Here is a 22,444-nt window from a genome sequence, read left to right on the forward strand (position 1 = left end):
CGGCGGCAGGGGGGGAGCGGGCGGCCCGGCCCGCGGCCGCGTTCTCCCTTCGCAAGATCGCGGAGGGGCCAATGGCGGGGCCCGGGCCGGCGGCGGGAGAGCCGGGATTGGTGCGGGAGCTCTGCTGATCCCTGCGGAACCCCCGGCGGGGCGGAAAGGAGGAGGATGGAGGGGGGAGGAGGAGGATGATGATGGGGGGGGGGGGGATGGGGGGGAAAGGGGCCGAGCTTCCCACAAAACGCGGCTGTGTGCGAGGAGAAAGCGCACCAGTAACGGGGACAAAAACCAGCCTAGGGGGCACTTCCGAGCAGGCGGCGGAGCGGGGGAGATCGCGAGGGCCGGGCAGCGAGAGACAAAGAGAAGGGAAGGACATGAGCGAAGGCGAAGGGAGAGAGCAGGGGATCAGCTGAGTTCGGGATCGCTCGGAGGAAAAGCTCTTCCCCTCCCGCACATCCCTGGGAAACGCGGGGACAGGTGTGTGTCCCCCCCCTCTATCTCATTTTTGGCAAGGAGACGGAAGAAGGCAGTGGCCCCATGGGGAAAGGGGGTGAGAAAGGAGGGGAGTCGGGGGAGCCGGAGCCGCAGATCCGCTTCTTCACCTGGGAGGAGATCCAGAAGCACAACCTGCGGACGGACCAGTGGCTGGTGATAGAGCGCAAGGTTTACAACGTCACCAACTGGGCAAACCGGCACCCGGGGGGACATCGAGTCATCAGCCACTGCGCCGGCGAAGATGCCACGGTAAGGACCCACCCGCGGACACCCACGCCCCGCGGGCCGCCTCTCCTCGGCCACCTCTGACGGGTCACGGGAGCCAGCTTTTTTTGTCCAGCCCGCTGCCTGCCCTCCTCTCTTCCCATCTCCCTGTCACCCCCCCCCCTCCCCCGCATGTTTCGCTGCTTTTTTAAGGAGCCAAATGCCGGGTCCAAAATTGATGGCAGCTCCTTGGCAATCAGCTCACCGGAGCCGTGGCGAGTCGCAGCATCTGCAAGATCGGGTAGGGATGGCTCGGCTCTGCTGCGATCCTGCTTGGTTTGCCTTTTGTCTCTTGTTTGAGCGGTGCCTGGAGCTCTGAATTCAGGAGCCAAGTGGCCCAAGGCTTCCCCCCCCCACCCCATTTTCGGGGCTGGGGCTTGGGACGTGCGGAGTCACAGTAGCCAAGCGCAAGGAAGGGTTAACGAGAGGCCAGCCCGTGGTTCAGACTTGCTTCTGTCAGGAGGGTGAGCTTGAGGCTTTAAAACAAGGAGCTTTTTAGCTTTTTTTTTTTTTCCCCAAGAGAGAATTCTCTAGATAATTCAGTTACAGGTTTCTACAGAAAAGAAAAAAAAAAAAAAAAACCAACAACAACAAACCAGTAACCAAACCATTTGCTGCTGCTCCAGCTGCTCCTGCACTTCATAGCTGGTTTCAGCTACCTCTCATGTTTCACCAACTTCAAAAAAACCCCAAAACCAACCAAACAAAAAGCCTTGAAAAAGGAACAAATTGCCTCAGAGATTGTTGTCTGCAGTTTCCCTCGAGGCCACCTTCTTCAGAAGCGCTTCCCAGAGAGCGGGTGCTCTGCTCAGGGCATCAGGTTCATAAAATTTCAACCGGTCTCAGAGCTTTTCCGAATAGGTGCATGGCAAGCTGCAGGAGAGACCAAGCTGTAACGTTAACCTTTCTTCTCCCACCTTAGCAAGGAGGGAGGCTCTGCGCGTGGCAGAATTATTTGGCAAGAATTAACTGACACTGTGGTCCGTGGTTATTTCCAGTTCTTTTCCCTGAAGCACTGAGATGTGTTGTGTTCCTGTCCCCTTCCAAGAAATCCTCTGAATGAATAGCTTTCTCCATCAAAACGATGGGCCAGGTTTTACTTTCAGCTGCTTAAACACAAGCCTGCTGAAACCAGAGGAGTTTGACTCCTGTCCCCAAAAATTTAACTCCAGTGTCTCCACTAGAAACCAGAAAGCATCTACTCTTGCGATTGTCTGAAACCTTTGCAGGGGAGACAGAAACCCAGGTTTGTGATTCTACTGCTGCTGGTCCTCCTCCCGTCTCCCCAGGGTACGTTGCGTCCCACGATACTCAGAGCACGCTTCCTGAAGGCTTGGCCTTAAGAGTGCTCTGAAATTGTTCATCGCTGCGCTGAGCACTAAACCAGAATTGGAATCTGGTTTGCAGCTTCCCTGTGGTGAAAAACAGTTTCCTGCCGAAAAAAAAAAATAAAATCTCTCTGTCATTCAGAGTAAGAAAGCCTCAGCCTTGATCCTGTCAAGGCTTAACTAACGAGTTTCATTTTGTGTTGCAACATACCACAACTGGAAGAGTCTAGGGGGAGAAAATACGGTTTAACATGCTTACATTCTCAGTTCTTAGGTGGCTTCCGTCTTTTACAGTTTCTCCTTAGCACCACATGTAGTTAGGACTTCTCATCCAGCAAACGTGCACCAAAGGAACCTCTTGGCTGTTTATCTTGGACCAGTCCCCTGGAGGACCACGTGTACCCATCTGCCACGAGCTGAGCTCCACGCCTATGCCGGGCCACTCTAAAGATACCCTGCTTGGTGACGTGGGAGCTAATTCATCTCGGGATGCTCACCAGGGAGCAACCTGAGAAGCTTCCTTGAGCTCAGCTCATGCCAGCCAGGTTAGGAGCGCCCAGGCTGGCTTACGCACGAATTTCCCCTGCAAGTACTAACGACACTGAGCCGTTACTTTAACATGCTGGGACAGCTTGCCAGTCTGGGACAACTTGTTTGGGTACCTCATCATGCATGGTTGCCTTCAGAAAATGAAGGCGAGAGTACGCACGGGCACCTTGCAGTCTCTCTGTTTCAGAGACATTACAGGATGTGAAAGAACATCCTCATACTGACTGCACGGCGCGCTTCAGATGCTCAGGTGCAGCTCAGATCTCAATAATAATGAAGCTTTTTTCACCAAAAGCAGCTGGAATAATTCCCACTTGCCCACTTTCCATCAAGCGCTTTGGCTTATTTAGCCAGCAGACCACAAAGTTGGGACGCCAGGTGTAAATATCACACGGCCCTTCCCAGAGACTGCCTTTTGCTTTTGATCTCCTCTAGTATGGAACTGAGGACAATTCCAAAACTCCGGTAGTATCTTACATTTGGGACCCGTCAGTAAAGGAGACGCAGTCTCCTCGCTGCAGCTTTCTGTCTGATGACGGTAAGAGTATTCAGGAGATATTATTCTCGCTCCTGCTTGGGGGTTGGACTGAAAAAGCCCATTTTTTTTCATATGCCAATGACATATACGTCTGTCACTTCTGAGTGAAGGTAGAACTTTCCTGCTGCCAGTATTTCTGCCGTAGGCTTGAGGTAGCAGTGAAGTGGAAGACAGGTAGCACAGTTTTGAGCAACAACGGTGTTTTTGCATGCGTGATTGCATTTCTTTGCTTTTCATCCCGTCCAAGTGAGGCTGTTCAGAGGCAGAGGAGAACTCTCCCTGAAAAAGTCACTTTCTAGGTGGTCAGGCAGAAGCGGCTGTTGTGAGTCACCCCCCAATTAATACAACCCAGATCAGCGAGATCTCCATCACCAGGATCAGGTGGTACCTGGTCAGACCTCCTAAGACCTTTTTTTGTCCCCATTAGTTTAAATAATACCGAGTCAACGTTCTTTAATGCTTCTTACGTGTTCATCCTCTCCCTCTTGCCCCTTCTTCCCCTTTTTTCGCCCAAAAATTGCAAAACCTTGCAGCAGGTACAGTCACCTATTCACTTCCCCACTCATTCTGCTCTTCCCTCTTCTTTCCCATCATCTACAAATTGTACCAGGGAAGGAAACTACCAACCAGACCTGGCGTTCCAGTGACACGTTTCTGGGTCCTGGGGCTGAAAGCGCTACAAGAACTGGAGCAGTAGTAAAGAAGGTGTAAGCTACCATTTCTGCTTTGTAACCTTGGGCAAGTCAGTCCTTTGGTGCATCGTTCCCTGGCTGTAGAAGAGAGAGGACCATATTTTTTAACCTCAGATGGGCTGTGAGGATAACATCTCCTCACAGGACACCAGAGAGGGTGAAGAATGCAGGAATTTTTTTTTAGTGCAAATAAGTTCCTCCAAGTAGAGAAGGAAGCTGATGATTCAGGAGAAGTATTTCTTCACATGGGGAACGCCAAACTGTGTTCCATAGCGCAGGGCTTTGCTGGCCCTCGAGTTTTACCTTCATTTTGGCACCGATAAACTAACAACACCAGCGGCTAACCCAACGTGGTGGAAAAGCACTGGTCTCTCCTGCTGGGATGAGCTTTGCCAGTGATGCAGACCTCATGAGTGGACCCGGGCAAATTGATCCAAACTTTCCCCTCTGGTAACAGGGATCACATTGTCTGTGAAATTGGTTACAAAGGGAGATAATTTGGGTACTGGTACGCGTGCTGAGCCGAGAGTAACTGGGAAATTCTGGTGCTTTACAGAAGTGCACCTCAGTTACATTTTTAGCCTTTCAGTTTGCCTCCCCCATTGAAATGACTTTTTTTCCCCATCTCCTTACCTCTTCCCCCATAGCCTCTGGCATCTTACGGCTTTTATAATCTTCAGATCGTTCCACAGAGTTTTATTTCTCTCCCACACCTGTAGCTAGCTCGTCCCTCACCCCCCCCCCCACCAGCGCTACATCTCTAACTTCTCAAATATCATTTCTTTACCTTCAAGTTAAATGGTTTGGATCAGCTTTCACGCTCCCTCCTTCTACACCTCCCCCAGCAAAACTTCTCTGGTCAGAGCATTATTATGAAGCCCAACCCAAACTCTTGGAATCAGGTGAAAGTTTCTATTGATTTTGGTGGACTTTGGGACCAAGGTTGTTGGCTGGTAGTTTTGAAGACCAGAGCTAGACTTTCCCTGGAGGTCAACTCCCAGAAGGGTCAGCTGGACACAGCGAGCACTTTCCAGCCGGCCCTTTCTGGTTCGAGCCAGAAGTGAGGTTTTAGTTGGTCCCTGCTATTGTCAGGCAATGGGACAAAGGTGGAAAGGCTGAAGCATGCTTCTCCTGACTTCTATTTTTGACTGTTTTTTTTCTATACCAGTCCCAGAACTTCATGTAATTACATCTTTACAGCTCTCCTGGGTGATTTTCTAGAGTTAACTCCAGTTCTGTGCGGTAAGAAAAAGGCAAAGACAGAATAAGAGTTTTCTGGCCTTGGTCAACTTTCTGTCCCTACTGCTGCTGTCTTCTGGGTTAAAATTCAAGCCATGCCACGTGAAAGGAGAGGTGTCCAAGATCTCACTACTGGCAGCAGATGCATCAAATACATGTTCCCATCGGGCACCTGTAGGAGATAGGTAGAGAAAAACATGTGGAAAGGACTCCAGAAAAAGAAGAGTGAGGGAAACTCATGAATGCCAGGATCGAAAAGATTCTACAAGCAAGGCACTGTCCTTCCATATTAGAAGAAGTCTGGAAAATATGTAAGAAAAATATGATTCCTGATGAGTTTCCTGCTTTCCCAGCCTCAGGAGTGTATGGGATAGGTTGGTGGTTTGTTTTTTTTTCACAAGTTTCATCAACATTGAGTTTCAACCCTCAAGTAGATTCTGTTGCTGAAGCTTAACGAGCTATTTACCTCTATTATCACATCTTGGAGAGACTTCAGGAAGATGTACCCAATGTTCAAGGCACGTCCTGAACAGCAAATACTCAAGTAGTCTCGCAGGAGTTTCATGAGCCTCTTACAGGGACCAGCAGCCGTTTACCACGGCACAGGAGAAATGACAAGAAGTTTTATCTCAGGTCTTCAAGACTGTTAAACTCCTTGGCATATTTTGGAGTAATGAAGAAAGTTGGGTTTTGGTGTAAGCACTTTTTTTGAATGGGGTCCTAGCCACTACAAAGTCTGATGGCAAGCACTTTAAAGCAATTGCTTCAAGTTTTGGCAAACAACTGAGTTTTTAGTTTGGTTCCTTGCCAAGACATGTTTCTTGGACTTGTGTGGAGATAGAATTGCCTCTGTATCCGGAATACGGTTCTAGAATGAAGAGTCAAGATAGCATTCAGTTCCTCAGCTTACAGAGCAAAAAGAGGAACACAGTCTCCAAAATAAAGAGTCGCCACTTTTTGCTCAGCTCTGTCACTGCTGGGATCTACAGGTCTGGCCAGAACGCCCAGTACTGGTTTTTGTGTCTGCAGTCATGTCCAGGTTCAGTCACCACAGCCAGCCCCTCTCTTGAATTGCAGCCTTTCAAAGGGTATTTATATCCCAGTGGGGATTTGCACAAATTCCTCTCTGCCTGCCTTCTAAGCGAATTAACAGGATTGAGGTATTTAGTTACTTAGAAAAAAAAAAAAAAAAATCTTGAGGTGCCTTTCACCATGTGTCTACGTAGCATTCCAAATCTCATAATTCGCTTCCTACCAGGTAAGCAAGTTCTTCTGCCTCTCGTTGAAGTACTGTACAGCGATCACAGAGATGGAGGTCCACCTGGCACCCCTCTTTCACAGCAACACGAGAGGACAACTGCAGGTGTTGGACAGGACAGTGCTGGAGATGGATGGGAATGACACAATGAGTAGGGAGCAACAGTTTACCTCTGAATCTCAAGCGGTTTCTCCTCTTTCCACTCCAGGATGCATTCCAGGCCTTCCATATCAACCCCACCTTGGTGCAAAAGTTCCTCAAGCCATTACTTATTGGAGAGCTTGCTCCAGGGGAACCTAGCCAGGACAGAGATAAAAACGTGAGTATTTGTTTCTGAGCTGGGGTGTTTGATGGGTATGTTCCACCATTTTTTTTCCTCTCAGAATGTCCTTCAGGTCAGAGGGAGGCAAATTATCCAGATTTTCGTTACTACAGGCAGCTCCAGAGAGGGAGAAAAGCGTTCAGTCACTGAACACCTCTGTTAGCAATGCGGACACCCCAGTACAGATGAAAATGTGTGTGGGAGGGCGGCAAAACATTCAGACTGGCTGGACAAGCCTTTCCTTTCCCACAGAGCCATCAACAGCTCTGTGGTAACCGTGTCCCATGTCTAGCAGCCCATCCCAGGTGCCCAGGCTGGACTGATCCCATCCCGATGGGCAATGTAAACTGAGACACGTGAACTGGGAAATGTGCACCAGCTCTTGTGACTGCTGTCCCTCCTGCTAGTCCTTCTCTGGTGACCGAGCTCTAAAACACACGTCAGCGCTTGCCTGTTATGGTGGGAAGGAGAAGAGTAGGCAAAGAAGTCTGAAAAGACTTCTGAACAAGTTGCTCACCACCTCAACAAGGCCACGTTTGTGCCATGCGCGAGCAGTAGGCACCTGTGGGTGAGGTGAACCAGATGTCTCATTTTGGTGGCTGTGCTTGAGGAGCCACCACGTACCTTTTCCACCCACTCGGCATCCTCGGGGCGGCTCTCTGTCCGTTCATTCATTATTCAGGCACTGCGCGTGGCGTGACTGGCTCTTGCCACGAAACTCAATCCTGTCCCGTTGTTTGTGACCAGCCATGATTACGATACATCCGTCTCGCTGACAATAGGAGAGACGACATTAACCCGGGGACGCTCTTCACGAGCGATTGCACGGTCGCTGACCCACGTATTAAATAGACGACGGGTGCTCTGGTATTGGCTGCTCGTCGTCGGAGCTCTGGAATTATGCATAAGGAATAGGACTGCATTCTCTCTTTCTCCAGCTGCCTCTTTAATATTTGTAAAGCTCATTCCGACGAGAGTCGTCAGCTGATGTAACTCTCAACAGAGCCAGGTAGTGCCGCTGATTCACAGCGCCGGGCTTGAGTTCCTCTCCTAGCTCAGGGTGCAAAAGGTCAGGAGGTGGGCTCAGACCAGCCAGGATGCTTGTTGATAGGAAAGCGCAATGAAAAACTGGAATACAGGGTAAATATGGAGGCATTTCTGGAATAGCCAACCCATGCAAGAAGCAGCCGTGGTCTTCAGTATGGAACTTCCTTGCCTTCCTTCGACTCCTTCAGACTTGCCAACTACACACTGTGTTTTGCGTATCTGTTTTGCAGTCCCAGCTGGTGGAGGATTTCCGGACCCTGAGGAAGACAGCAGTGGACATGAACTTGTTCAGAGCAAATCCTTTGTTCTTCTCTCTTTACTTGGGCCATATTATTGCAATGGAAGTTTTGGCTTGGTTGATGGTTTTGTACTTTGGTACTGGCTGGATCACAACTCTCATCCTCGCCTGCATCCTCACGACTTCCCAGGTAAGATGTAGTAGGCACAGAGCCTCCTACACAAATCACTAAGGAGAAGGCAAGTGTGCGCTGAACTCTTCATCTTAGATTAATTAGCAGTGCAAAACATTCATAGCAGTGAAAAATATTCACAAGTGCCTTCTGGCCACCCCTACCCACTGCTGATTGTGGCTCTCACACATTTTTCTCACCTCTTTGGCCTTTCCTGCCACATGGTGGTGGACTTGGTAGTGTTAGGTTTACGATTGGACTCGATGACCTTAAGGGTCTTTTCCAACCTAAGTGATTCTATGTTCCCCTCCAGAACGAAAACAGAGATCTTGACCTTCTCCCTTCAGTGAATTCCCTCTCTTCCTCACACTCACAACTTGCCTTCTATCTCAGTTTCCTGTAGGATTTCACTCTGACTTCAAACCGCTTCCTAACTATTTGATTTCCCTTCATCCCAGGCCCAGGCAGGGTGGCTGCAACATGATTTTGGACACCTCTCTGTCTTTAAGAAGTCTTCCTGGAACCACATCGTCCACAAGTTTATCATTGGACACCTGAAGGTAAAGGACATGATGGACCCAAGCACCTGTGGTCACTTTGACTATGTCAAAATAGGAAACTGCAGCTCTAAGCCTCTCCACAGCGAGCAGACGCACAGAGGAGAAGTTAGTGACCACTGCACACGGAGCTGTTGTGCAGAAGAGATAAAAGATCGTAATCGTCGCTCTTGCAGAACACAGGAGTTCCACAAGCTTCAGTGGAACCACACCAATTTATAGCAGCTGAGGACAAAGCTTATTAAATTGCATAAAACCCTCTTTTAACATCCTGCCATCTTTTCACCATGCCTTCCACTAAGCTATAGTTTTTTTTTCAAATATCCCATCCTGCTACATCCCATCCATTCAAGATGCCTTCAGAACTTCCATCCTGAGCAAGTTCCAGTGCACTCCAGACATTTCAACGTCCACCTGCAGTAGGAACTTACAGAGGATGGGACATAGTTTTGCCCATGTTCCCAAACCCACGTTGTCTTGCCTGGCTCTTCATGGGCACAGGCAGCAGAGGCAAATCAGTAAAATAATCAGTAAGGCAGCAAGAGGGTTTAGTGGTGGACTTCGTAGTGTTAGGTTAATGGTGAGACTCAATGGTCTTAAGGGTCTTTTCCAACCTAAGTGATTTTATGATTCAGCTACTGATAGCAACTTCACGCGTGGGAAGACACGGTGACATGCAACTCACTCGAAGTATTTTTATTCCCTGCTCTTTCAATATGGATGATCTTAGCGAGGGCAAACCAGCAGTCTCACGGCAACTGGCAGCTTGGACATTTACTGCTCATTGCTGTCTCAAAAACAAATAACAGTTTGGCCATAATCAGAGGTGCACTCTTTTAGTTTATATAAATGAATGGGTAATCTTACCGTCGGAGGAACTGTACTTCCCCATGGATTAACTCCTTCTCCTTGTGTCCATCCAGGGTGCCTCTGCAAACTGGTGGAACCATCGTCACTTCCAACACCACGCCAAGCCCAACATATTCAAGAAGGACCCAGATGTGAACATGTTGCATATTTTTGTCCTCGGAGATACACAGCCTGTTGAGGTAAGGCAAAGTGGGTAAAATGTGGAAAACCGTGGTCCTAAAGGGCTTCAGAGAATGCTTGTGCAACCCCAGGAGCTGGCTACTATTGGTAGACATGAATTACACAGTCAAGACTTCCAGGAATGCTAAAAAAAGGAAATGCGTCTCTCAGGGATTTTATCTGTCTGCGGTGTCTTGACAGGAGTTTGGCCATCACACGCTCCAAAACCTTGGACTGAAGAGCAAGATTGTGTAATTCCCAGTTCCTATAATTTCCTATATTGGCCACAGGAAAAAGTGTTTTGGGATAGCTTGGGAAGAGCAAAGAATATGCGATTAGAAAGACAGTAGAAAGCTGTTAAAGACAACTTAACCCTACTGGCTTGAAATATCAACATGAGGGGAAATTATGGTGTTCCTCAGTACCCCATCAAGAACATTTCAAAACTGATTTTCAATTTCCACAGAAAATACGTTCCAGTATGAGTCCAGCTGTGCTCCAGACAACCTGTACAGGGTCCTCTCCACTGGAGCCTTTACCGTGCCGTTGAGGGGATATTCCTTGCATAACCATGGGGTTTTCCTCCTGTGTTTTGTTTTGTTTTTGTTTTTTATTTCCTACTTGAAGCAAGGGCAGAGTGTACAGAAACTTTTTGCTGGTATAGGCTAGCCACAAGTGATTGCACTCTAGCTATCTTCAGGCATCATCTAGCCCTGCAAAAGACATGTTATACGAAGACCCAAGGGTCAGATCTTGACCAACACTGAGTCAGCTGGGTACACCAGATTAGAACACTCACCTCCTAGAACTAATTTATTACGTTGGTTATGTACTGGCGTGCTGCACGTGAAATAACGGGCTATGTGAAGGTATTTTAATTCAATCTGTCTTCTAGACCCAACATATTTACTGTCTATTGTATAAAAACCTACACAAAGGACATAAACCGTGTGCCATCCTTGGTTTTACAGAGAAACACCTCCAGCAAGTACAACACAGGGGAATACAACATTTAAAAGCTAATGATTTCTCAGCCAGCTTTTATACCATGGAGAGAGTAACTCCAGACACGTGTAAGGGGCATCCATGGTGGTGGATAGACATGCACAGAGAATGTGTTGCACACAAAGAATTTTCAAGAAGGGCTCTTATATATGACTAAAACAAAAGCCTTCTCCTAGGGTATAAAAACCCCATTATCTAGAAGATGTAAACTCACTCTTAAATGTGCGAGTACAACCCGTTGGAAAGTCTTGTGCCTGATAACGGGGTTTAAAAGCAGACCGTGGTTCTGCCACTTAAAGGAGAAACTCAGAATGTAGACATTCTTGACAAGGAAAACTGGATCTCCTTCCTACAAAATATCTGAACTGTTAGCCCAGCATCAGTTGGTATTCTTTCCTACTTACATAATAATCCTGCAAAAATGCAACAACCCAAGGTGTGAACCTGTGTTTGGAGAAACTTCTCTGCATCTGCTGTCTGTAGGCGGACTATCATAAGACAGGAATCAGTGCAGAATAGCTCTCAGTGCCAGCACTCCATCTCCTATCACTTACATGGCAAACTAGTGACACAACATCATAGACTGAAGCACGTCTGTGCGACTTGGTAGCAGCTGAGGACCATGCCAGTTTTCCCACAGTTGGAAGAGTAAGCTTCTACACGGCTTGGCTAATGGCAGGAGTTCCTGGGGGCAGATGGCTCTTAGCACAGCCACAGGCGTGGCAGCCGGTGGAGAAATGCATTAAAATGCCCTCAGGCTCTCAAGTAAATAGAAAATAGAGGTCAGGTAAAAAGGAATTTACACCTAGCACAATTACAAAGTCATGATATTTAACCATATGAAAACACTTTTTACCTGTCCTGGAGGAGGAATTTAATCAAAACTCCCCAGTCAATAAATAAAGAAGTATTGCAGGGCATCTTCTCTTACCCATGAGTGTTGTAATCCAAGCTTTCTCCTCTGTGTCCTGCAGTACGGCAAGAAGAAGCTGAAGTATCTGCCTTACAACCACCAGCACGAGTACTTCTTCCTCAGTGAGTATCTGCCCTGTGCTCTTCCCTTTTCCCCCAATGCCAGTTGACCTTCCCAGCCCCTACCGTTAGCAGAGCGACTCCTCAACTCATCCTACCCTCCCTTAGGACCACCATCCCCCGTGCAGGTCCAAAAATCAGTTCAGTTTATTCTTCAGTGATGTCCAAGCATCTCGAACTTTGCCAACACGGCCGCGTAAAGCAAGGCAAATAAGTGAGACTGGGAAATAACCTCTGTGGGAGAGGCTCTGTGGAAAAAATGCATGTTGCTCTTTGATAAGTCAAGATGAATGGGCATGAAGCAAAGCCTCCTTTCTTCCCAGAAAGGCAACCACCCCCCACCCCATCACCAGCACCTCCCCTCTCTCACCCGTGCTAGGCAGACTTGCCCTAGAACCAGTCCTAAACCACTGGCTCGCTCGTGTCACGCACCTTTCCACCCCCTCTGATGGGCAAAACATTTCCCTTTGCTTTGCAGTCTTCCCGCCTCTGCTCATCCCTGTGTATTTCCAAATCCAAATCATCTCGACCATGATCAGGCGCAGGTTCTGGGCGGTGAGTGAAACGTTCCCTCAGTCTTGATGGGGTCTGGCTGGTCTTCCGTAAGAAATCTCACTGGAGTAGGGAGGGAGGCCAGTCATCCCTGCAGGAGAGCTGGCAGAGGGAGGGTGGGAAGGAGCCGCACTTTGCCAAATCAGTTATCCCGCATCCCTAACGTTACCAGCAAGGACACGTTGTATGAGACAGGCAAAGTGATGCCTAACGTCTTCTCTCTTCCCTTAGGACCTAGCCTGGGCCATCAGCTACTACATGCGCTACTTCATCACATACATCCCATTCTATGGCCTTCTGGGATCCCTGTTTCTCCTTACTTTTGTCAGGTAGGAGATAAAGGGCATCCCCGCTGCTCTCCCCTCCCTCCAGTGCCAGACGAACCCCGTCTCAGCTCTGCTGGGCCCTCCAGGCCTTCCCTGTTGAGGCTGGCCGCAGCCATTGACCTCACGTGTGTTATCCTGGCTCTTCCCACTGCTTCACTTTCCTCTCATCATCTCCCCGCGGCAGAGCTGGTTCTGGTGCTCAGCATCATCCCCCGCCCTTGCGATGGTCCAGCCAGGATTCTCCTTCCTTTCCTCATTCCCTGTCCTCGCACGCTGCCCAATCCCAACACATTTATGCATTTTTTGTCCACTTTGGTCAAGTCTGGACCCTTTCAGAGTGCCTCCCAGCTTGCTGGGAAGGTAATTTGTGAGCCCTCCTGACCTCTGTACCGGTTTCCCCAGTGAAATGCTCACCGCCCAGTGTGGAAGACTGCATGGCCTGGACACCAGCTAGTACCAAAGGATGGCGTTTAGTCCCACAGTCAGCATCAGTTTTAGGAAAGCACTTCATCACAGTGACAAACATTTCCTAAAAAAAATTAATAATCATTTTTTTGAGTAAAAAGGCAACAGATGTACAAAAACCTTCGCAATATCAACCGCCATGCTTGATGCCTCTTTGTTTTTTGAAGGTTTCTGGAGAGTCACTGGTTTGTGTGGGTCACCCAGATGAATCACATTCCCATGGAAATCGATTGCGAGAAGCACAGAGACTGGCTTAGCTCTCAGGTAACCGAAAGGGCAAAGAACACCCCTGACTCACCCCAAAACGGATTGGAAATTTAATTAAAGAGTGGATGGGTTCCCGTTATCCCCAGGCACTTGTATATGGTCTCTCTCCATGACCCCTGCCATAAAGATGTTCTCCCCAGAGTCAAGACATGGAATTCCAAATTTCTGTAATTATTTTGACAATCAAAAGGTTCCTTCAGATCTGGGGCAGCAGCAAGTTAAAGGAGCATGGTTTGGCTTCCCTCTGTGGCATATTTCCCCATATAAAAGAAGAGCCCCAGTGAAAATCAAAGCTGAAGAGAGAGCTCAATACATTTCTGAAGTTTTTATTTCAGCAGTGAGGACTGAAAGGAAAATGAGCTGTTTCCTACATCTTTTTAATGCCCCGTCAGACAAACGCACCCTGCTGAAAGGATTCCTCTTACTTACGGTGGTCCAAGGCCTCTTCAGACCTAGAAGATAACGAGAACTTTGACACTGGCCATACGAATTTAGTATAACTGGGCTGGGAGGAAAAAAATCATCTCACATTAATTAGTATAATTGGTAGTTGCTAATGGGGCTTTGAAGGTGAGCTTTCAGCATCTGGCAGTCAGTTTCTCTCCCTTGTGCTAAAAGCACTACTCGGGAAAGTGCCTAAGCATTTATTTCAATTAAGCGCGTGAAAAGATTCACTGAAGTCACGGGAGCGTTCAGGTGTTCACCTTCAGCTTTTGCTGAAGCACTTCGTGCAACTGGAATTTGTAGGCAGAGAGGGAGAGAGGTTGTGAGAGGGAGAGATTTGGGGAGGGGGGTGATAGAGAGAGATTGGGTGGGAGGCAGAGACGGAGAGAACGCGTGTACGGTAGAAACGGGTAAACTCTGACACTGATGCAGTTCTGTGATGCATCTCGGGGGGATGAGGGGAGCACATCTCCTATGGGCACTACGTAGAAATCACAGCTTAGCCAGTTCAGAGCGTAAGAGGATTTTATGAAAGGCTACCTCACTTCACAATCCTTACTTGTGTAGCTAAGAAACATTTCCAGAATATTCACGTCTTGCACGTAAGGCAAACTGGGCAGTAAGTAGATGGGATGGGGAACGCAGGCTTTCTGCGTCCGTGCATTTTTCCTCCCCAGTTTCCTATCCTGGTACTGTTGTTAAGCATCTGCTCTTCGATGGGAAAAGCTGAGATTAAGGAGTCCATAACTTGGACAATGTCCACAAACTGTCTCCTTATATTGTCCCCTTTACCACTGGTCCAGCCGGCGGAGACACGGTCAGCACGACCGTAAGCCCTGACGGAGGATTAAATCTCCGCTTGCCGCAACAAGCGGCAGCAGCGCGGTCTCCTGCACTCAATGAAGAGCTTCATTCTGGTTTTAGGGTGAGACTTACCTAATCTTCACAGCCGCTTTCTTGCCCTCACAGGTGGCGGCCACTTGCAATATCGAGCAGTCCTTTTTCAACGACTGGTTCACCGGGCACCTGAATTTTCAAATCGAGCACCAGTGAGTACGGGCACAGAATCGTTTGGCCATCGCTGGGTTGTCACAACGCCGGACTTGAGGGGAGGGAAAGGCTGCTAAAGGCACGCGTGCGGGATGGGGCAGGATCTTTGGAGCGCTACCATCTGCCAAGGAAAGAGACGCCCAGGCTACTGGGGTCACAGTCCGCTTCTGCTGCAGGCATGGCATCTTTATCTCTTGCTACCAAATACTTCAGCTTCCACTCTCATGATTTTAATTTGGGGTTTAATTAGGAGTCAGTGGTACGAATCTACCAGTTACAGTGGCTACGGATCCATATCCTAAGCTAACTACTTGAAATTGAGTATCCATTTCGGAAATCTCCTCTCCCTAACTGAAAGCACTTCAGTGTTTTATAGCACGGGACAGCTGCGTGTGCCTGCCTACGCTGCTGGGTACCAGTTCCAGGAAAGATATTAAAAGCAGGGCCATATGGGCAGTCTGTTGCCCGTGACAACACCAAATGCAAAAGAGACGGCGTTTAGGGTGAGGCTGGCTGGTTTGGAAGTCAGCTTAGGAAATCTCCAGCACAGGCCAAGGTGATCCCAAATCCTTCTTTACCGGTTTCTCTGGTCCGTGAGCTTCCAGAAGTGGGAAATCAATGCGTTCAGTTTTACAGAGGGCTGTAAAGCACGGGTGCCTCTCGGTGCCTCTCTTTTTTTTTTGGCTGCTCGCACAGCTTGAGGAGAAGGCATTAATAATTAGCCCCAACGAGGAGGCAGGTGGAGATGCCCATCCCTCGGGGTTAGTCTCTAGAGTTTTCCCAGGTTTGTTTTCTCTTTCTCTATTCCAGCCTGTTTCCGACAATGCCACGGCACAATTTCTGGAAGGTGAAACCTTTGGTGAAGTCCTTGTGTGCCAAGTATGGAGTTCACTATGAGGAGAAGCCTCTTGGAAAAGCATTTGTAGACATTGTTGGGTAAGGTCCTCTTAGTAGGTGAACATCCTATCTTGTCTCATACAGGGAAATCAGGGCACCCTAGACCCTGCAGAAATACCGTGTCGGAGTGTGGTAATCTGGTGTCACTAGGTGAATAACCTCCCTGTCGCGGTCCAAGGAGCAGCTGTGGCAATGCTGACCCACAGAATTGACACGGCTCCACTGATTTAGTGGACTAACGCCAGGTGACAAGAGATGGGAAGAAACAACTGTCCCCCAGCATGGCTTCTCCCACCAGAGCCCTTCTACCAGAGGACTTTTAGCATTTAGAAGGGTACTAACCTGATGTAGCAGCGACCTTTTTTATAACGACCTTTTCAAATGCTCTTCTGACGGCTGGCGATTCCTGATTTCGGGAGCTGGCAGCCTATCTTCAGCCTGCAAAGTGAGATGAATCAAAAGGGAATGAGTCAGGTTACAGCCCGTGCCGTTTCCCGTCTGAGCCCTGCCAGCAGCAAAGGGCTATTCCCTACAGACGTAGTTGGAGCCTTATCTAACAGCACTTGTTTCTGTCTCGGTTACTCCAAGAGGAATAATTCATGACAGCGAACACGAGAAAGTGTTCTGCAGCCCAGGGATCGCCACTTGCAAACCCTTCTAAGCAAATGCAAATTAAAGGAGGTTGGCTCCAGCGTGCAGAAGGGCTGAAAATGATTCCAAACCTCCTTTGGTCCTCGTATCCAATAAATCCAGGAAAATGAGACCCAGGATCCCACCATACAGACTCTGTGTCCTTACACAAGTTCTCAGAAACCATCTCAGCATCACTTGCCCTCCCAAGAGAAGGATCATCTCCTGTAAACAATATAAAGCTGCATTTCCAGCCTCCAGACCGCATTTTGTTTGTTTGTCAGAAGAGTTTTGGGCGCAGACCAGCTCAGATCTGTCACGTAGTATTTGTGGAGCTGGTGGAGATGGGAAATTCTGCAGAATTCATGGAAGGCGGGGAGTGAGGAAACTCCTTCGGAGTTGCAACCTGGGGAACCCAGGCAATTCTGCTGTGCTGTTTATTCCTGGACAGAGGGACCACAGGTAGCACAGTGGGCATCAAGTGAAGTTCTAGCTGTCTGAGCCTCAAACTGGGCATGCTGGGGCTCTAAAGAGCAAACTGGGTAGCTCTTCTTGCTGTCTATGCTGTACTGGGGAAAGACATTCAGTGTCCTAAGGGTTCACATTCAAATTGAGTAACAGGCTCCTTTGCAGGAGAAAAAAAAAACCAAACAAAAAAACCCCAAATCAATAGAGGAAAGATTCACATGCCGAACAAACTTCTCTTCGTTTTCTTTCCCCAGGTCCCTAAAGAAATCTGGAGATCTATGGCTGGACGCTTACCTCCACAAGTGAACGCGAATCTTAATGGGGAGGTGTGAGTGACAGGGAGGGATGGGGGGGTGCGTGGGGGGGGATCACACGTGTGTCTTTTACTCTCAGATTTCAGTCTGTATCTAAGTGCACAGTTGGAGGGGAGTTTCCTGTCTTGTGAACTGCTACTGGGACGGGCTCAGGCGACCAATTTAATCCCGACAGATTTAAAATGTGCTTCAGAGGATGAGAAGCGATGCCAGTATTGCACAAAACGGAAGGTTGGGAGAGGAGGGAGAGGAGGAGCATTTAAAAAAGGGGCATTAATATCCAACCTTGACCTTCTCTTCACAAGATTCGTTCTAGTTCTGCCTAAAACACACAAGCCTCTGGTTCACGGGCACGTAAGACTTGTTAGGCTTCAGCAAGCGTTTACAATCCAAGGACACCCCAGCCAGCTTACGCCTCTTTCCTCTTTCCCACATTTGTGTAAAAGAGGAGCTCAGCACAGAGTTTCATTTTTGGAAAAAAAAAAAAAAATTAATTAAAAAAATCCCGTGGTCCGTGATGCCCGTCGCAACAGGGAGCTCGGGTGGGCTGTGATGCCCGCCAGCTCTGCCGTGCAGCTGCCGTGCCGTGATGGGGCTCTCAGCCCTGCCCAGAGCTCCCCCGTCTCGGGCTCCCTCCTTTCTCTCCTTCCTTTCTTTCTCTAATCCTAGCATCACTGTAGTAAAAGCTGTGATACTGACCCTGCACCACTAACATCTAACCGCCTCGCGGCAGGGTTCTTACAGGTGTGTTTTTACGACCAGCCCCTCTTTCCACGGGTCTGGGGAAGATCTCTGGGCTCCGACAGCAAAGTGTCTCCTTTGAGAGAGGGTCCGTTTTCTCTTTAATGAGCAGCAGGCCTGGTGTAGCGTTATGGCTGGCTGTAAATGACACAAAAGACCGAAATAAGTCACATTAGCAAAACTTACTAATTGCTCGCGAGCGCTCCAGTGTAACCACAAATGGTCTTTGAGGAGCGCGGTTGGAAACACACGGTTCTGCCTCTCTGCACATGCCTGGCAGAAACCAAGCCTGTTTCTGCTTGTCAGAGGCCAGGAGTGATGGCACCGTTCACCCTTCTCTTGGGAGCAATCAGCGAAGGAAATGGGTTCTCCCTGCCAAAGGAGGAGCTGCCCAACCATTTGACTTGGCCCCTGGCCCTTCGGGGAGGCAGCTGAGAATTTACCAGGCTGTGCTGGTGATACGAAACCTTCCGGAGAACCCTCTTACAAGTTGTCTAAAAGCCTGCTTTCTGCCCAACACCTCGTTACCAAAACCCATTAATGGCTCATCGAGAGATGCGGTTGAACAGCTTCCAGGTGCTTCTCCAACAGGCAACCTGATCCCAAATCAAGGGCTTTAGAGTCAGTTGTGATACAACAGAAGAGCCATGCCCTTTCGTTTACGATAAAGAAACTAAATAAACTAAATAGTTGTGGTTTCAGAAGCGGTCTCCAGTTCCAACAGCTGTCCCGTTGCTCGCTCAAAACACACGATAGGGATAACTCGAGTTATTAGGCAGTGGTTTTGCACGCCTCGTTGCTTTGCTTGGCTCTGAAACTGGATCTTCTCTCTCAAATCCTTGAATCCTAACGGAGCCCCCGCAAAATCAGCAAGGTGCTTCACAAACAGAGACAACTCCAGGACTGTGGCCAGCCACTTCCAAAAATCAACATATTCCCCCCTCCCTGCCCTCTTTAGGGAATAAGATGAGATTATATCTTTGCTTACAGATGGAAAATTCAGAGGCAGGACTGCAACTTAAGCTAGCTAGTAATATTTTAGGTTTGCAAAGGGCTTATTCTGGTGTTCTCGCCCACCTCTAAGCTGACAACACCAGGAACGGTTCGGATGAAAGTCTCCGGGCTGTCTGAACCTCGAACAGACTTTGAGGAAATTTCACAGTTAATTTCTAACAGCACAAACGATAACGTCCTTCTGGATGCTGTAGCTTCCCGGACAGGTGGTAAGAGGCTAGTCTGGGATTGTGGCTAACGTCGTTAAGACTGCCTTAATATCTGACTCCTTGAATGTACCTCACTGTCTCTGCTCCAGCGAGGATGACCACAAGCACGCAGTGGCCTCAGCAGTGCGATCTTTATATATCCAGCTTATTTTTCTGACAGTTCGTTTCTTTTTCACCCCTCCAGAGCAAATATTTTCTCAGCACAGATGCCTCCTCCTCCTTAGCGCTGTCCCCTCTTCTCTCTCTTCCCTTTCTTGGGAAGCCGTTTGCTTTTTAACACCTAGAGAAGCTGCAGAAACCTGGCGGCTCAGCCTTTTTGCCACTGACCAGTCTACTGGAAGGACTGGTTTTCTGCTAAAAACCTAAAGTACGGCCAACACAACAGCCTGGCCTAACAGTGCCTAGGAGACAGCAGCTGATGATGGCTGAAAAAACTTGAAACATTCAAGGAGAGCAACCGTGCTGCAACGATCTGCAGAAGACCAACCCTTAGGCAAATGGGCAATTTCCCCCCCACCAAGACCTTAGCAGAAGATACCAAAGGGAAGAGATCCTGATATCAACTCTTCCCCAGCTCCTTGCTTCTTTCAGACTTTCAAAAAAAAGGTCCCTTTTTGTGAAAAAATGTTCAGATCCAGAAATAAAAACTGCAATGTTATAGTCAGAACCAATTTCCAAGTGTCGTGCATTGTCCTTGCCATTGCAAGATGAAAAGGTCTGTTCCGCAATGACCAGGTCACCAACCCTTTGTAACCAGCGGTGTATTTTTCTTAATCTTTGTACTTACACGTGCAAAAAGTTTGTCTGGTGGAAATTTAAGATGCCGGTTGCTTTTGCAGGCTCATAGGGTTTCCTCCCCTCCCTCCAAAAAATCCCAGCTCTCTCTTGGAATTCAAGCTGCCGTACGTGCCTTGACGTAGAACGTTCTCCATCCTTTAACTGGAGCGGGTCAAACAGATCCCTGCCAAAGAGCCCTGGAAGTCCGGAGCAATTCGCTTTGTTGTAATTTGAAGTAGCACCAAAGTGAAACCAGGTTTGCAGGAGATGCTCCAGAAGCTTCAGTAAAATTGCAGACTTGAGGTGGAGATAAAGTTCAGATAACCTTGCTTGGCTTTGTCTCCAAACGCAGCAGTCAACCCCAGATGAACGTCCCTTTGGAGGTTACAATTTGCCGTCAAAATGGTTCAAACGCTGAAATTTAAGTGCAGTTTTGTCCAGCTTTCCGAGGACCGTAACGAACTAACACTTTCTCTCCTGATAGAGGTCATTCATTTGCACTGTAACGAGACACAAACAACAACAGCAACACAAAAGAAAAAATCCGTAAAACGCGCTGGGAGCCGGCCAGGGTTTATTTAACCCAGCTACACCACATCATAGGCTACGTGAGCACTTGGCAACGGAGAGGGGCCACGAGTTGGGAACACAGAGTTTGTTTCAGGGCGGATAATAAAACAATAGGCAGGAAGGGACCGGCTTTGCTTCTCTTCAGTCACTCGTTAGCGGGGGCTGGAGTAGAAGCTGGACGACCAGGATGGTCAAAGGGAAAGGCATTGACTGAAGCAAGTGCGGTGAAGGCAAGAGGAGCCGCTGGGCAGGAGAGAGATGGACTTGTGTTTTGGGAGAAGTACAGAGATGGGAGAAATGTGGGAAGGGAATGGGCTGGAGAGGGATGCGTGACAGAGTGGGAGTAAAAATACCAAGGGGGTGGAGAGAGAAGAAAAAGCAACTTGAAATCAGGTGGCCCAAATTAGAATCACAGAATGGTTTGGGTGGGAAGGGACCTTTAAAGCCCATCCAGTCCAACCCCCCTGCAAGAAGCAGGGACATCTCCAACCAAATCAGGTTGCTCAGAGCCCCGTCCAACCTAGCCTGGAATGTTTCCAGGGATGGGGCATCCACCACCTCTCTGGGCAACCTGGGCCAGTGCTCCACCACCCTCAGCGTAAAATTTTTTTCCTTATATCCAGTCTGAATCTGCTTCCTTCTATTTTAAAACCATTACCCCTCGTCCTGTCCTGTATTCTCCCATTCATTGCTAGTATCTGCTTGGACAACAGCTCATGCTGGAGACACGAGGCCAGAAAGGGCAGAGCAGAGGCTCAAAGGAGACAGCAGAGGCCGGCACCATCATCAGACATCTCATGGTTGATCTCGCGTTGAGCTCGTGCTTGCTGAGCTGCGAGAGCAGGGACGGCACAGGGGTAAGGCACACGGTGCCCTCCAACGCTGCGGTTCAGTCCCCGGAGAGCACGTGTGCTCCGGCACTCCGGCTAAAGTAGGTTAAAGCCGTAGCCTAGACCTTCAGCCACAAAACTGAACTCCACCGAAGGCCGTGGGTCTGTGCCAGCTGTGTGAACTAACCTGAAATCCAGCCCTGTGTTTCTGGGCAGAGGCACAGTGGGGATCAGGGGATTGGCGTTGAGTTTTTTTTCCCTTTAAGCATGGATTGGAGGAGTCTTGAGATCCCAACAAAGAGGGCTTGGGGGGCTCGGGGCACCAGCAGGGCCTCATGAGGACATATCTCCAGACACCATCACTCCTTACGACGGGGGCTGGATTTTAGGGCAAAGAACTCCTTTTCTTTCTGTAACAAGCTGCCACGTCCAAGCCCTGGCCTCCTCTGGTAGATGCTTTCCTAAGAAAGCCTTCCTAACAAAGCCCTAACATTTCCAATGTTTTCTAGGAGTTGTTAAAACATCAAAATCACATTCCTGATAGGACAGCTCCTGAGTATTTCATTCTTAAAAAAAAAAAAAAAGATTATTGCAGTAACTCAAAGAGAACAATTTTTTTTTCTTGTATATTCTATGCTCAATAAAATCATAACTATTTGTTGACCATTACATGGCGTTATGTGTTTCTTACAATTTGTCCAAAACTCATTTTTTCCCCCGTTCCTGGCTCATCCAGAGCTATGGTAAACAGCTTTTCTAACTGACAACTTGATCCAGTGCTTCAGTGGGCTTTAGGCCAACGCCATCAGTGCATTTTAGGTCAGCCCAGATGCTTCAGCAGAACTGCAAGGCTGTTAGTTCTCAGAAATAAACCCATTTGAACCGTACGACCAGGTGGAGGAGCGCACAAAAACGGAGAGCGGCTGTCCCAGTAGGAAACGTGTAGGCTGTCCTAGGTCAGGTGACGAAACGATAGTGGGGAAGGCCAGACTACGGTTATCGGTTACCTTAAATCAATACTGCCGTTTTCCAGAGTACACATGAATTGCCCCATAGGTAAACTCATTCTGCACAGAAAGCACTCCGTGAGAAGTCAGAACTCCAACCAGAAAGTGACCCTACGTTGCC

The 22,444-nt window shown here is 48.5% G+C and overlaps 1 protein-coding gene and 1 long non-coding RNA gene across 3 annotated transcripts; one reads left to right on the plus strand and one right to left on the minus strand.

The window, feature by feature from the left end:
• The first annotated feature begins 262 nt into the window (after nucleotides 1-262).
• On the plus strand, nucleotides 263-21,985 carry LOC104479690 (acyl-CoA 6-desaturase-like). The gene is made up of 13 exons (XM_086749016.1): nucleotides 263-741; nucleotides 6,569-6,679; nucleotides 7,960-8,157; nucleotides 8,598-8,699; nucleotides 9,620-9,745; nucleotides 11,705-11,765; nucleotides 12,241-12,317; nucleotides 12,546-12,643; nucleotides 13,273-13,369; nucleotides 14,786-14,865; nucleotides 15,677-15,802; nucleotides 17,116-17,189; nucleotides 19,324-21,985. The coding sequence occupies exons 1-12, from the start codon at nucleotides 535-537 to the stop codon at nucleotides 17,165-17,167; spliced, it is 1,335 nt and encodes a 444-aa protein (XP_086605142.1). The 5' UTR covers nucleotides 263-534; the 3' UTR covers nucleotides 17,168-17,189; nucleotides 19,324-21,985.
• LOC147600625 (uncharacterized) lies at nucleotides 12,289-16,893 on the minus strand. Of its 2 annotated transcripts, none has more exons than XR_015258689.1 (3): nucleotides 16,106-16,893; nucleotides 13,055-13,169; nucleotides 12,289-12,416 (listed from the first exon to the last, which is right to left on the minus strand). It is a non-coding gene; the product is annotated as an uncharacterized LOC147600625 (long non-coding RNA). The 2 variants fall into 2 exon arrangements; XR_015258690.1 differs by having other exon boundaries at nucleotides 12,292-12,405.
• Nucleotides 21,986-22,444: the final 459 nt, after the last annotated feature.

The sequence above is a fragment of the Chlamydotis macqueenii genome, chromosome 5 (assembly GCF_036417535.1).
Source record: "Chlamydotis macqueenii isolate bChlMac1 chromosome 5, bChlMac1.mat, whole genome shotgun sequence".
In the NCBI taxonomy this organism is placed as follows: domain Eukaryota; kingdom Metazoa; phylum Chordata; class Aves; order Otidiformes; family Otididae; genus Chlamydotis; species Chlamydotis macqueenii.

Coding starts and splice junctions, on each gene's coding strand:
- LOC104479690 (XM_086749016.1), top strand. CDS start 535: ATGGGGAAAGGGGGTGAGAAAGGAGGGGAGTCGGGGGAGCCGGAGCCG. Junction 12,318..12,545: donor TCAGGCGCAGGTTCTGGGCG/GTGAGTGAAACG, acceptor CTCTTCCCTTAG/GACCTAGCCTGGGCCATCAG. Junction 15,803..17,115: donor GCATTTGTAGACATTGTTGG/GTAAGGTCCTCT, acceptor TTCTTTCCCCAG/GTCCCTAAAGAAATCTGGAG.